Source organism: Heterocephalus glaber, unplaced genomic scaffold, assembly GCF_053883595.1.
Source record: "Heterocephalus glaber isolate CG9 unplaced genomic scaffold, H.glaber_assembly_v1.0 deba00001689, whole genome shotgun sequence".
NCBI lineage: Eukaryota > Metazoa > Chordata > Mammalia > Rodentia > Bathyergidae > Heterocephalus > Heterocephalus glaber.
The window spans coordinates 2165513-2182168 of NW_028258414.1; the positions used below are offsets into that span (position 1 = coordinate 2165513).

Consider the following 16656-nt stretch of genomic DNA (forward strand, 5'->3'; position numbering starts at 1 on the left):
TAATTAAAAAGGATGGGGGAATGTATCTCAGTGCCACAAAAAAAAGGTTCGACAGTAAATATTCAGCCTTTCAGACCACAGTCTCTGCCACTGTTCAACTCACCACTACAGCTCCAAAGCAGCCAGACCAGGCATCAACGAGTAAGTGTGACTGTGTTCCAACAACAACACAGGCCCACAGTGAGGCCTGTGATCCTGCCTCACAGACGGTGTCAGAAACACAGGGACACACTGCGCACTTTCTCTGTCCTCCGTGCTGCTGCCGTATAAACTGATTCTCTGTGTGTTACAAACCCACAACACACTGTCAGTGTTCTGAGTTAAGTAATGATCTAGAACAATTTTAAAGGGAAAAAAGATTCTATATTTACTATTTTATGCTCTTCACTCTTGTTTAGATCTGAAGTTCCATCTGGTGTCTTTTTCTACCTGAATAACCATTTTGTACAGTGTTATCTCCTAGACACAAATTCTTTCAGCTCCTGTTTGTCTAAAAAGTTTTGTTTAGCTGGGCGTGGTGGCACACGCCTGCAATCTCAGCACTCAGGAAGCTGAGCCAGGAGGATCACCATGAGTTCCAGGCCAGCCTGAACTGCACACACACATATACACAAAAAGTTTTGTTTTTTGAGATGAGGTCTTGCTTTGTTGTCTGAGCTCAAGGGATCTTCCAACCTCAGTCCCCTCTCAGTAGCTGGAAGCAGAGGCATTTGACACTGGGCCCGGCTTTAAAAGGTCTTTATTTTATCCTCAGTTTTGAAAATCATTTTCACAGAGTGTAGAATTCCAGTTTAGCAGGTGTTCTTTCAGCATTTTGAAGGTGCCCTCCATATCTGGGGTTTGCACTGTGTGGTAAGAGAACAGTCATTGCACTTACCTTTGCATCCTATCTGTAAATACATTTTCTTTTCTCTGGCTACTTTAGTGATTTTTCTTATTTACAGATGGTCCCAGTGATTCAATTATAATATACTCTGGTCTGGAGTGGCTTTGGGCTTATCCTGCTTAAGTTTTAGTGTGATTCTTAGGCTATGGGTTAAAATTCTTCTCATATGTGAAAAATTTGGAGGCCTTTTTTGTTGCTTTTGAGATAAAGTCTCACTAAGTAGTCCAAGGCTTGCTATGTTGCCCTCAAACTCCTGGTAATCCTGCCTGAGCCTCCCAAGTACTCCCAAGCTGTGCGCCACTACACCCAGCTGGAGGCATTAATTTTTAAATAATTTTTCCTACACCTCCTCCCGGTTGGATTCAATAGTTTCCTCTCTGTGCTTTGATCTGGATAGTAGCATTTCATTATCCTTAATTGAATGTACACATGTTGACTTCTGTAGTAATTAATTTGCTTTAAGTCAATCTATTATATTTTTCACGTTAAATAAGGTACTTTCCAAAATAGATTTTAAAAAAACAATAAATAAATATATAATGTACTTTTTTTTTTTTTTTTTTGGTACCAGGGATTGAACTCAGGTCCTCGCGCTTGCAAGGCAAGAGGTGAAACCACTGAGCTAAATCCCCGGCCCCTATATAATGTACTTTTCAGTTTCTAAAAGTGTTGTTTAGTTCTTTACTATAATTGGGGGTTTTTTTGTTTTTTTGAGACAGGGTCCTGCTATGTAGTCCAGGCTGGCCTTGAACTCATAGTGATCTTCCTGCCTCAGCTTCCCAAGGGCTAGGATTACGGGAGTGCACCATTATGCCCAGCAGTCTACTATAATTTCTTTTCTCTCCTTTTTGTGTTCATTAGTTTCCTTAATTTCTGGAACACATGAGTAATAGTTGTTGCAAAGTCCTTGTCAGCTAATGCCTGTCATTTCTGATGCTGTTTCTATCTGGGTGTTTCTCCTATTTACGGACCACCTTGGCAGTTTATCATCCAGGAATGTTCTTTAAATGATGCACGTTGTGAACAACACACCGTTGGGTATCTGTTTTCCTCTAACAAGTATTATTGAGCTTCTATCTGACAAGCAACTAATTTATTTGAAAACCACCTTGACTTTTTGGAGGCTGGCTTTCTGCTCAGTTCAGGCAGGTCTGAAGTAGCCTTTTCTCTAGGCCAGGTTAGCCCTATCATCACATGGCTCGCACTTGCTACCAATTTTTTTTTTTTTGCGGTACTGGGGTTCAAACTCACACTTGCCAGGCAAGCGCAGTGCCACTGAGCTACATCCCTGGCCCCAAATTTAACTTTGTATAGGGTTCAGTTCACAGGTCCCCAGGCAGTTTTTCTCCAGTGGTTTCCTCAAAGACCCGTGGTCGCAGTTCACACTGTGAGCCGGCTCTCTGGTGCTGGCATTCTGCTGCTGTCCAGCAGGGGCACTGCAGGGGCCAAGCGCATCCCTGTGGCTCCACACAGCTGGACAGGGAAATCTGTACTCAGAGTTCCAAAGCCGTCACCTTAGACATTGACTACTTAGATCCATCTGGAGGTTTTCTCTGTGTTAAATACAGCATGAGGTACAGATCCAACCTCACCTTTCCCCAAGTGGATAAACATTTTCCAGTTCCATTTATCCAGTGGTCCTTACATCTCTCCTCATCAATCTGAGACTACATCTGTACCACATAACAAAGCTTAAGATCCATACAGGTCTCTGAGAACTCAAATCTGCTCTTCTAGTCACTCCCATCTCTGCATAACATCACACACTCAAGTCCTGCAAGTCTTCATACACTCTGGCTAAGTCCCACTTTCCTGCTCGCCATCCAGACGGACCTACTTCTGCTTAGCCCTTAGTCTTTCCTGTAACATTTTAAGCAGTGGTGGCAAACCTATGGCACACGTGGTGCAGCAGGCTTTCTGCATCACTGAAAGCTCTAAAAGGTTCACCATCACTGGTTTAGACTCATCCAGTATTATGAAAAATCCAGTTGTGATTCATGCTGTACTGGCATAGAGTATACAATGAATACAGAACAATTTTATGATATTAAATATTTTTCCATTAACATTATTATTCATTTATTTAAAATTAATCTTTAATTTTTCTTACAGGTTTTCATGATTTTCCTTGCATAGGTCATGTAAATGGGGGGGTACTCTAAGCTGGCCTGGAGATCCTCCTGCTTCAGCCTCCTGGGTGCTGGAATTACAGGCATCCACCACCACGCCCAGTTAGGTCATTCTTTTTTATACTTATTCTAAAATACAGGACATACTCTGATATTACTACTAATAATAACTTCTCCTTCATTGTATTTCAGATAGACTGCTGTTGATATAGCAACTTCTAATTAGTTTCCTGGACTCTAGTTAAAGATTCTTATCTATCCTCCTGCTTAAGATATTCTTTCCATCTCCTCATGGCTAACCTAACTTCTCTTTATTCTTTTAGTTTCTGATTATTGCTCTCCAATACTTCCAAGGCTAGGTTAGCTATTTCTCCGGTGTGCAGAGTGTTACCCTGATTTTAACCTTTTCCATCTCTTACTACCCTGAATTGTTTATAAGCTGAGAACAAGTCTTCACCTTAATCTCCACATATTGCCAGAACTTAGTACACTATCTGTGACATTGGGCAGATCAACATGGTACATACTGTACTTGTTTAATGAATGCATGAATAAAATCTTGTGTAATATTTGAACAGTCCACCTGAAATAGAACTCTGAATTCAAATCTCCATGGCTCAAGAAACATCATTCCACCCTACCATTTTTAGAAAGACTACCTCAAATATGATAAATGGTTTATCATGAAAGAAAAAATGTTTTGACACCTATAACCTGCCACCTGTAATTAAAGAAAGAGAAAAAAAGAAAGAAAATTAAATCAAATGCCAAAAAAGCCCAAAAAACAACCCAGGCATGGTGGTGGGGCTAAGGGAGGAGGATCACTTTGGGTTCAAGGCCAGCCTCCGCCACACAGTGAGTTCAAGGCCAGCCTGAACTGTATAGTGAGACTTTGACTCAAAAAAAAAAAGCCCCAAAATTTACTATTAAAAAATCATAAGCACTGAGATTTTTATTAGACTGAACAACCATCCCTGTTTGTCTAGGGACATAAGACTTTCAGTGTTAAAACAGATGAATAGCCAGGTGTGGTGGTGCACACCTACAATCCCAGCACTCTGAAGGTTGAGGCAGGAAGATCATCAAAAATTCAAGGCCAGACTATACTACATAGTAAGACCCTGTCTCAAAAAGCAAAGCAAACACAAACAAAAAACCAGGTGAACATCCAAGGCAAACCAAGGCAAGTTGGTAACCTTAATTTTGAGATATATATATATATATATATATATATATATATATATATATACACACACACACACACACACACACACATACACTTACATTTACATAAAACACAAAATTCAATCTTTAAAAATTTTATGATGAAATCTGAAGGCAGAGTAGACTGTGGACATGTAATGTTTTTTGGGTCACACAGACTCACATTCAACCTCAGCACCACCTCTTTACCACTGACAAGCTACCTGAGCATTAAAGATGTAAATATTTTACCACAGCAGTGTCAATCTTTCAGAAATTCTAGAACATACATTGTTATCTGCAACAACACAAGCCCAAGTTCATTTCTAATTCTTAAATGTGAGCTAGCCCTTACCTGTGTTGCTTCTTCCACCCCCGTCATCTGGTACTGCTTCATCCTTTCAAACACTGAGTGGTCCGCACAGCCCCCCTGGGGTCCGTATTTGTGAGGATAGTCTGAGGCACAAAGAAGAAACACCCGTTATGTTACACGCTTAGATTTACCCATTATCTCATCAGTGGAAAATCAACTGTCATAATTAACGAAGGCCACAAATTCTTGCTGAGTGCCTATGAAAAAGACATTACACTACTCTCTTTAAGTTTTTAAAAGCTGGCAGGTTCCTCCATCAATAAAACTCACTGGTCTCTAGCTTTTTGTTATGCAGATGATTTGTGAATTCTAAAACAGGACAACAATCATTTTTTTATTCTTGATTTAACTTTCTCAACCTTCCCCACTTTGGCTACAGAGAGCATTTTAAGTCCCCAGTTTACCTCATTCTGTAATTTATACCTTTCCCTTCAGACATATTACAAGCGCACAAAGCCTCCTCAACCTCAACTACAGCTGAGTTAATGGATCGCTACTATTGCCCTGAATTTGTTCTGTAACAGCAACTGGCCTCAATGAAAAGTGAGCTAGAAACATGTTCAATGGCATGATAAAAGTGGATTGTATTTACATTTATTCAGTGTATGATTCATACGAATTCTCTACAAATAACTTTATCATGTTTTTTCATCACAATTAAACAGTGATTAATTTATCCTTAACCAAATTAGTTCTATTTCAGGAGGCTGAAGCAAGAAGATCACAAGTTCCAGGCCAGCCTGGGTCATTTAGCAACTAGGTGAGACTCCATCTGAAAATTTAAAATTTAAAAAGGGATAGGGATGTAGGTCAGTTGAAGCCCCTGGGTTCAATCCTCAATATCACAAAAAAAATAAAATAAAATAGGGCCAGGGATTTATCTCAGTGGTTCCACCGCCTGCCTTGCAAGCGCAAGGACCCAAGTTCAATCCCTGGTACCAAAAAAAAAAAAGTCTATTCCAGTCTCACAAAATTCTACATCTTTTTTTATTAAGTTCTTCCTTAGTTCATAAACATATTTTACAATCCAATCCAGTAACTGCAATTAAAAGAATTGACAAAACAAAATACCAAGATATAGGTATGAGAGGCAGTGCTAGAAAATCCTAAGGAGCTTATAAATATAATACACTAAAATACAATTATAAACACTGTGAGCAATTTCTTAAGAAAATCTAGAACCTCCCCCCCAAAAAAGAAAATCTAGAACCCAAAGTGAACACTAAACTATTTCATTGGAAAATTTAGTTAAATACTGCCAAAAACATTTAAACTGGCAGGTAAGTGGTAGGGTTATAGGTAACCTACCTACAATGACAAGACAGTCTGATTTAAACCTTAGTTTTTATCAGAAACAGCTGTAAAAGAAAATCAATAAATGTGAAAAGAATGATATAATGAAAATTACCATTTTGCAACTGCACGTGTATAAACTAATTTAGGCAAGGATGATCAGTGGATGCTAAAGCACTCTGGTCCAAACTGTGAATGAACCCAATGCTCCTAGCATTCCCAGTCGGAGAAAGGTTAGTATTAGGTGCCTTCCTTGTGTCACACAGCAGGAAATGCCCAGGGGAAAGACTTCAAAAATGATCAAGATATGCTATACACACATACAAACTCCCCAAAACAAACATAACTGCTATGCATTGCAAACATACACTAAGTGTAAAAAAAAAAAAAAAAACAAACAAATGTGCAGCATCACCTAACCAAGTCAGTCAACCCTCAAGACATACTGAGAATGAGGGACATGCTGTCACCAACCTAAACAGAAGACAGAAGATGTATGTCATTCCACCTTGAGACCATGATGCTGAGTGAAGTAAGACACACACTTAAATGTCCCATAGTTCTTTTAAATGAGAAACCCAAGGTATGAATGGGTTGAGGAGCAAAATGAGAGATGGATAACGGGAAACAGGGTGACAGATCTTTTGCAGATAGGAAGAGGACCAAGAGATGGAGGGAAGGGGAAGGGACAGAAGGAAATGGGGAAATAAAAAGAATTAAGGGCCGGGGATTTAGCTCAATGGTTCTAGTACCTGCCTCGCAACCGCAAGGTCCTGAGTTCGATCCCTGGTACCAAAAAAATTAAAAATAAACAAACAAAAAAAGAATTAAGATGTGTTACATACATGTACCAACTCCCTATGATGAATGTAATCATTATGTACTACAAATATATGCTAATAAAAATAAAAATTTTAAAAAACAACACATGTCATTTAAAAAACTCCAGAACTGGAGGTGCAGAATCTGTTGTAAATTAAGAAACTAAAAGAGATGGAATAAATGTTTTTACGCAACTAGAGAAATTTCATAGATTTATATAATTTTTATAGATATATTAAATTATATTATTAAATTAATGATAATTTTAGGACTAAAATATTATTATGACTATTTCGGAAAATGTACACTGAATGAGACCAATTTATATATTTTCAAAAATTTAGTAATGAAATCTCATGTCTGTAACTTACTGCCAAAAATGGTTCCCCAAAAAGGCACATGGGAGATAGGGTGCAAAATGCTAAAAACTGGCAAATCTAGTAGGAAGATATGGGTGGTCATTGCATAATTATTCTAACTTTTTTTGTAGGTTTGAAATTTTCAAAATAAAGCTGGATCTAAAAGGTTGTAATATCTGAGAAATAAGTTCAAATAATTCTGAAGTGGAAAACTAACACTACTACAGTGTTGGGTAAGAAAAGTCTGTTATATTCATTACTTTCCTATTTCACAGGTGGGCTTTGGGAAAGTGAAGATACATACTGTCCAATACATATTTAATACAATTCTACCATAAGGCTGGGAAGTTTCACAGTATAGTTTGCCAATATTTTCAATTCCCATCTTTTTTGTAGACCTGGGTATAAACACCACAATCCTTCTGCTACTAATTTTAACCTGAAAATACCCCAGTGAACCCTGCCCAGATTCTAACAGAACCTAGCATACCCGGACCACCGGACCACCTGACCACCAGCTGCTGGCATTCCTCCTGGTCCAGAGTGCTCAATTCAATCAACACAGGAAGACTTTACAGGCAAACGCACAAATACACACACACACAAACACACACACACACATACACACACACACACACACACACACACACTCTCTCTCTCTCTCTCTTTCTCAAGTTCCTTGTTCAGTTAACAGACTTGATCCTTGGAATTTTGCCGGTTATTTTAAGTACTGTATACTGCCAAATTCATAGTGTGATATTAGTAATTTATACTTCTATTGTTTTGTGCTCTTTTGCCCCGATACTGGGACAGTCCAGTTTACAGTAACTAAAAACACAGTACAGGCTGGGGATTTAGCTCAGTGGTTCCGGCGCCTGCCTCGCTAGCGCAAGGTCCCAAGTTCAATCCCTGGTACCAAAAAAAAAAGAAAATTTAAAACACGGTACATTCTCTGGCTGCTTCTCCCCTGAATCAGAGGTGAAAAAACGGTGTGTCTGTGAGGTAACAGTGCGTGTGAGAGCATGAACCCTGCTGCTGACTCAAGCTGGGACTTGGCAAACACAGTGCAAAGGCTTCCAAAATACCCACATTCGTGTATTTCAACACAGAATACATGAGGCCAAATCTCATATTTTCAAACTTTTAATTTTTATTCCAATGTGATAAACAAGTAAATTTTAATTCAATTAGTATGTTGTGTTCTATTTTTCCTTTATGACTCAGTGTGTGGTGCCTTTAGATGTGCTGGAAGAGAGTCAACATTGAAGATAGTGAGAACCTATTTTGACATTTACCTTAGGCTAATTTAAGTTCAATGAAAACAACATATATTTAACATGATTAAATTTATAGAATTGGACACGCTCCTTCAAAGAGCTGTGTTTAACCAGTTCTACTTCATCGTGTCATTCCTGAGCAAGCCATCTTCACGTGCCCAGCCCCAAAGTACTGCCTCTCCCAGACACAACACCCATGGCTGACCCTCCTCCCACATGAACAATCTTTCACCTGGATCTGCCAAAGAACAGCCCCGCGGTTAAGTCACTGACAGCCAGTTTTCAGATGAAGCGTCCCTAGACATTCTAAGTATACACAGCAGGTAGAGGTGGGTAGGAATAAACTGCCAACCAAAACACGCAAAGGCCCTGGCGAGGATCAAGAGACAACTTCTCCAGTAATTCCAGCCAGAATCAGGAGAAGTCCCAGAACTCTTCCTATTATTGGGCAGACACTCCCCTGCCCTCTTTGTGAGTGTGCTGAGTGGGGCTGTGGGGTGTGGGGACTGAACTCATGGTCCTCACACTGAGCTACAGCCTGAGGGCTGAGATAGAGTCTCACTGGATCTGCCAAGTCTCCTCCCCAGTCTCCCTAGTAGCTGTAGCTGGGATTACAGGCGTGTACCCAGCCCCTAACCCTCGTGTGATGAAACACTCACAGGTGCACACTTGTAATTCCAGAATTTGGGGTCACTTGTTCATCTCAACATTGAGCACCCTATCATCTTCTCCGGGCAGTCCTCAACCCTGATAATCTTTCAACACCGGTGAGGCCCTCCAGTTACCAGTGTTGCCCACCCGGTGTTCACTGTCACCTCAGGACCGTCTTTCCTCTCCTTATTCGGTTTCAACCCATCAATGGTTCCAATCCTCCACTGCATTCACCTTCAACTCCCTGTGGCCCACCCCACACCCCCAACTTACCTCTTGCTTAAAGGCAACGCTCTACCTACTGCCCTGCAGCTGAAGTGGGCTGAAGAAAAACTGAGATCTGTAACCTCGCACAGTTAGCTCCTTAGCACCCTCGCAATTGCACCCGCTTTCCAGAGTCCATGCTCAACCACATTTCACCTAGGTAGCACCAGGCAGTCCTCACTCTGCCACTAAGGAGGGCAGGCCAGGCCTGGACAGCAAGCTGAGACCACAAGGGATCTCAAAATCATCCAGAAACTGCAAATGGGCTGTGACTTCTAAAGTCTTCTGTCACAACATTAAAACTTTTCAATCCAGGTATAAGGGAATATATAAAATTAGTATTTAGTACACTATAATTTAAATCAACAACATTGAGATCAGTGTTTTAAAAGAATCAGTATTTTGTTTTGTAAATTATATTTAATGTGCCATAAATTAAAGATACAAATTTCCTTTGAGAGCTTGATATTTAGGGTAAAAAAAAATATTTCCAAAGCAACAAAACACTATTTATTTATGCTTCAAATTCTGTCAGTATTAACCTCTTAATAGGAAAAAAAAGGAGTCAAGTGTAAAATTTTTCCCATATACTTCCAAAACTTCTGAAAGAACCCTTTTTCCCTGAATACATTAACTATAAAAATGGACAATGACATTTTCTCTCTAAAATTACTGACAATATAATCTTCTTTCTAGAAAATGCCTTTGTTCAACTAATGAATAACCCCTCATTGAGATGCAGAATCATAGGATGCAGTGTGGTTCCCCAGAAAAGGCCAAACAACATATTCTTTCACAAAGAATGAGTCATGGGTGCAGAATATTCAGCCTATTTAAAACAAAGACCAGCTTTACATCTACTGCCTTTCTTCCAGTTCCTCTGCATGTAAACCTCTTGTTTTGTTCCAGTTAACACAAATACACAAATAATACATACATTGTGACTCTGCCTCCAACAGAAAGTAGCTCTAGCTAATTGTCACCAAGGGGGAATATTTACAGCTCAGACTCCCTGTCCCAGGAACCACATCTGAAACATATTCTTGGCTACTCCCTGCAGGCCACCCGACCTCCCTGTGACCTGCAGGGTGAGAAGCTGACTGCAGGGCCCAAGGCCTTGATCACGAGATGCCAAGAGTGGTTATAATCTCTCTGGTAACAGGACAGGAATCACACATCCAATCAACTAGTCCAACTTTTACTATATTAACCTAACTTAGGATAGAATGACTCCATGACAGATAATGCATAAAAATTGCTTTGTTACTATCACATCTGCAAGGGAGTCTCTGCCTAGAAAAATTGTGATTTATTCCCAAAGTTGCCAAAAATAACAATGAGGGCAGAAGGAAGAGTGAATCCCTTTTCTCTGGAGCACAGATGAAGAGTCTGGAGGGAGAGAAGGACTCCAAGTGTTTCTCTTCAAACTCCAGTGACAGAGTGGAGCCAGGCATGTTGCTCCCAACCCATGGTTTTTAGGAAAGAAGTATTGATGCCAAGGGAATCCTGGGCATCAGATCAACAGGAGTAATACTGCTTTATTATTCTGATCAGTTACAAATGGAATTATGAGACTTGGAAGTGCAAAAAGACAGAATCTGTGCCCTACTCACCCCTGCATCCACAGTATCTAAAGTATCTTATATTGATTAGGCACTCAAATAATGTTAATTTAAAAATAAATCAGGGCCGGGATTTAGCTCAGTGGTTCTGCTGCCTGCCTCATAAGCTCAAGGTCCTGAGTTCGATCCCCGGTACCCAAAAAAAATCAATCGTGGAACCTGCTACAGTTTGAAGTGTCTCCCATAGGCCAATGTGTTAAAGGCTTGGACTCGAACCTGTGGAACTAATGGGAGGTGGTAGACCCTTTTAGGTGGCGGGGCCTAGTGGAAGGAGGTGAGGCACTTGGGCATGCCCTTGAAGGGCCTATCAGGATCCTGGTCCTTCCACAACCACCAAGAGGTGCACCTGCCATGACATAGTGCGCCACCTCAGGCTCAGAGTGGACAGGGCCAAGGCACCATGGATGGAAACCTCCCAAAGCGTGGGCCAAAACACCTCCCCAAGCTTCCTTCAGTATGGCCACCCTCAGGGCTTTAATGACTTTTCCACAACATTTATAACATTCTGGCTCTCTATTACTGAGAACTTGGCCTCTGGATATTTTTTTAAAGTCTAAATCTTTGCTATACCTTCATTAACCAATAAATACTTGCTGAGTTTAATTTCTCACGAACTAACTTTCAAGCCTCTTTTCAAAGGTCATCCATGAGCCAAAGACACATAAAATGCTGGCACCAATAACAACCTCCTAGCTCGCATTCCACCTGCAATGAGCAGGGGAACTGTCGACCACTTTAAGCCTACGGAGCAGAGTGCTCTAAATCCCCAACTACTTTACAGACTGACTATTACAAAAGGCACATTCAAAATTATGGCCTATACGCACAGAAATTTCCTACCTGAGTGTCAATTTTGTTTGTTTTTGGTAGTATTAGGTGTTGAACTAGGGAGTGCTGAGCGTACCCCAGTCAGCTGTGTTTTTTTACAAAGGGTCTCGCTCTGAGATCACAGGCATGTGCCTGCCAGCATGCCCAGCCTCAAAGTTATTTTAACTGCATTAATTTATACAGCAAACAATAAAAGAAAAAACAATTATTTATTAAACACCAGAAATACAAAAATAAGTGACAGACTATGTACCCTCAAAGGGCTTATAATCTAGCTAAAGAGTTTACAATCTAGTCAGACACATAAACAAGTATTACATTTAATTATTAATTTTCTGAGTGTTACTCTCTCTCTCTGCAATCATCCACAATTTATTTAAACACTGGCTGAATTTAATTACTCATCCAGCAAACAACTGGTTTCCTTCCTAGCCTCTTCTCAAAGGTCAGTCATCTGACCAATGATCTGCTGGGTTCAAAATACAAGACGACCTCGCCAATAAATAAGAGCAGTAAAGAAAGGGTACCCAGAACTGAGAGGTCACAAAAGGCTCGGGAGAAATGGTGCCTGAGTTGCACTGTGAAGGATATATATGGGCTCAGGGCAAAGGAATCTACATGCAGTCAGCACAAACTGAAATTCCTAGCCAGGCATGGGACATCACTCCCGTAATCCTGGGAGGTGGCAGCAAGCGGATCAGAAGTTCAAGCCCAGCCTGGGCAACTTAGTGAGACTCCATCTCAAAAATTAAAAAATAGAAAAAAGAACATTCCTTCTTCTTGCTTACTTCTATAAAGCTTGTCTTAAATTTCCAAAAAGTCTTTTTTATTAGAGCTCTGACAGCAAAGCCAGACCTTATAAATCCTTAGATTTAATTCCATCTTCTCACCTCTTTACAAACCTTATCTTCTCTTTAACCAACCAACACTCAATGAATTAATATAAACATTATAGTTGTCTGTAATAACCAAAAGCCTAAAACAACTCTTATATCCATAAATGGATAGCCACACAAATAGATTATGGTATCAATGCAATGGAATACCACTTATCAATAAAAAGGAATAAACTACTAATATATACACGAGAGGGTTGAATCTCAAAATAATTATGCTAAGTTTCTATGTAAACAGGTTAGTACATGAGGAAATCAGGATGGGTGGGAAGAAGGGATGATTACACCGAGAAGGAAGTTTTAGGGCCAATGGATCATGATGGTGTTAGTAACTTTCACTGATGCATGCATATGCCAAAAGCTAACAAACTATATGCTTTATACACATAATTCTTTCCGCAATAGGGCTGTTAAAAAGTAATACCTGCGCTGGGGATTTAGCTCAGTGGTTCCACCGCCTGCCTCGCAAGCACAAAGTCCTGAGTTTGATCCCCTCGTACCAAAAAAAAAAAAAAAAGAATACCAACTAGAGACTGGTAATAACCAAATGTAGTGTGTGAACCTTGCTGTAATTCTGTAATTTAAAAAATTATGGAACATTTTTGTGGCGCAATTAGAGAAATACACCTACCGCCAGTACATTAAGGTATTAAGTCAATACTAAATTTCTAGGTATAAATTTATATAAACTCTTCAGAGTCATCTTGGAATATAAGACAAAACTGAAATGCTAACTACTTAGGACATAATCTCAAAACACCATATAAATGCTAGAGAGAAAAATATTCACAATAATGTTACCTGCAACACTTTTTAACAGTAAAAAAGAGGGAATAATCTTTATGTCCATTATTTGGTTAGCTGATAATACACTTATCAATAAAAAAATTTAAATGCATGTAACCATTTAAAAAGAAAATGCTGTACTACATTTACTGATCTAAGCTATATAGTAAATTATTTAAAATGGTATATAAGATCTGAAGGACTAGTCACAAAAATGTGAATGGTATTGGACACATCTCATCTGTTACTTAATTCACTAGAAGAATGTAAATTTTAAGTCACATTTAAGCACACATCTGTAATCCCAGCATGTGGGAGGCTAAGACAAGAGGATCACCAGTCTGGGCCCAGCCAAGGCTACACAGTAAGTTCAATGCTGGCCTGGACTATGTAGCAAGGCTGCCTCAAAAACAACGAAGTATATTGGTAATTAGCAAAAACATTCCACCTTCAGAGGAAAAGTAGTTTGGAACCATCAAATTTCAGATGCAGTACGGGCTGTTAGTGTTCAGGTCTATCATCTGGCTTTTTGGTACCTGGTACCGGGGATCCAACTCTGGACCTTGCACTTGCGAGGCAGGCGCCAGAACCACTGAGCTAAATCCCTGGCCCTCTATCTGTTTTTACATGAAGAAAATGACACTTCAAAAAAGTAAGTTACCTGCACAGGTTACAAAGATACTCTAATATATCACCTGCTGTGAATTCTAAGTCCTTCCTCTTACATGTCATGCTCCAGGTCTCTGCACATCTGGTAGACTTCTCTCTACCATGTCTACCGCCAACTTGTATGGCCTAGAGCAGATGGACTGAATCCTGACACAGCATTAACTATTTGATATGTGAGGTTGCCTTTAAATCCTTGATCCCAAGAATCCCTAGATAAATCAATAAAACACACATCTTTGTACTCCTAGATTAATCTCCAAATATAAATATACACTGGCAAGATTGCTCATAGGTTATAGGCCCCAAATCTATAAACTATGAACAGAATTTAATTTTTTCATAATAAAGCAGATCTTACAATGCCTCTCTATAGAAGCAGTTCTTGGTGGGGCTAAGGTCCTGGACCAGTGTGCTCAGGCATTATCACAAGGTGAATGGTGTAAACATCAACCACTACAATAAATGTAAGGCTGGGTCAGTTGTGAAGCACACCTGGACTTTCAGCATTCAGGAGGCTGTCACAGGAGGGTCGCAAGTCTGACCTACGGAGCAAGGACCTTTTCTCAGAAATAAATAAGACTGGATTTCACTCCAGTTATCCCCAGGACATGAACAGTCCTAAATAATGTTTCTTCTATCATTTATTACTCATAAAAGTTGACTCTAAAGTATAAACTTGCCCCATTTCCAGTAGTGAATGACTGCCATTCCGCAAAATCAGTTAATGCCAATGTCTTTTAAACTGAGTTTCCTCCTAATCTTTTACTTCTTTTTAATATTCACTGTAATTGTGTGCAATGTCATTATGTCTTTTCACTTTCAGTGACCTTTGAAACTATTCTTCGTGCTGTGGAAGCCAAGAGACAGATCCCTGTCACAACACCTTCCACAAGTTGTACAAGACTTTTTAGGCTCCGGTTTTCTTTGTCTTTAGTGTTGAATTTAGTGCCTTCCCACAACTAAAATTATAGAATTCAATCTCATTCAGCACTATGCCAACTTTCTGATTTACCATAAACAACCTTATTTTCCATGAACAGTCTGCTAACTAGGTATGCTGAAGAAATAAAATGCCCATGTTTCTTAAATGTACATGGTTGTGAAGTCTTAATTCAAAGCTTTCAAATTCACTCTTCTTACTAACAAATCAAATGTTTACAAACTAATGTGCTTCCAAACTCTGAAACATTTCACTTGACAGAATAGTGAGAATTACATTTACGATTTCATCGTAACTCCAATACTGTACAATAAATTAAATTTCTTACTCATTATCTTTGTGAAACACTCCAAACACTGCCAAAGAAAATCATGAGGAGATCTCAGAAGGGACAAAAATTCCAAATACAATTTTACTTTCTAAGATGAGTTTCAAAGTTATTTCACAGTATATAAACCTTATTGTCAATAATCTTTTATTTCTGAAATGGTGCATTGGATTTTATTGTTGCTAAAATATTTTATGTATTTATATTTTAAAACATACGAAACTACACATATACATACAGAAATGTAAGTGGTAACTAATCAGAAAAGGTCTTGACATAAAATTTTTCAACTTGAGTCCTATTTATATAAACTAAGCTTCTGACTTCATACTTTAAAAAAGCTCAGCATATTTTCTCCAAACTCTGCCTAAAAGAACTAAGCCCCTTACTCTTTTTATCTTATTTTCAACTCTTATATTTCTAATTAAACAGTACTTTTAATATATCATTTCTTGCTGGACATGGTGGCAGACGCCTATAATCCCAGCAATTGAGAGGCTGAGGCAAGAGGATTACTCCCAGTTTGAGGCCAGCTGGAGCTACACAGTGAGTTCAAGGCCAGCCTGAACAACACAGTGAAAATATCATTTCTCTTGGCCCTCTCAACTTTTCTGATTTTGTGCCTATTTAGAATTCTAAAAGAAAAATGAGGGGGGCGGTTACTAGGGATTGAACCCAGGGCCCTCACACTGAGCTACAGCCCCAGCCCTCCCCACTTTTAAAATTTTGAGAGACGAGGTCTCAGCATTGCTAAATTGCCCAAGCTGGGTTCAAATTTACAATCCTCCTGTCTCAGCCTCCAAGAATGCCAGGACACAGGTATGTACCTTGACCAACTAGCTGCACCTCTAAATTTTCATAATTCTTTCAAATCACTGCACTGAAATAAGCTCAGTGCTTAAGATCAATGCTAAGCAGGTAAATTAAATAACACAGTCCAGAGATTAACTAACACATTTGTACACACCACGAGAGTTCTGAAGTCATGGGCCATTGTAATCAGCATCTCAAACCACTCTGCTGCTGAAGCAATTATCAGACAATCAGCACTCAACCTTCCCAAATGGCTACGCTAACTAGCCTGTCACACCCAACAGGACAGGCCGATTTCCAAGCTCCACACTGGACCTAAGTAGAGCCAGGACACTTTTTAGAGAAAGTTCAGAATTTCACATGAACGACACTATCAATCTGATAACATCAGGTATGAAAATGCTAGCTATTATCAATACTCAATTCAATCCGCCATCTATTCCTCCTTTCCTTTTCTCTCCTTCCCACTAACAGTGACAAAGAGTTAGAAGCCTTAGGAACTGTGATGAAATGTACC

At 39.5% G+C, this 16656-nt stretch overlaps 1 protein-coding gene across 4 annotated transcripts in view; it reads right to left on the bottom strand.

The window, feature by feature from the left end:
• The window catches only part of Adam10 (ADAM metallopeptidase domain 10), a 125504-nt gene that overhangs the window by 46359 nt on the left and 62489 nt on the right, over positions 1-16656 (bottom strand). For all 4 annotated transcript variants that reach the window (XM_004855733.3, XM_087198998.1, XM_087198999.1 and 1 more), the window contains one exon: positions 4574-4674. In XM_004855733.3, coding sequence (XP_004855790.1) covers positions 4574-4674 — 101 coding nt within the window. The remainder of the gene's footprint in view (positions 1-4573; positions 4675-16656) is intronic.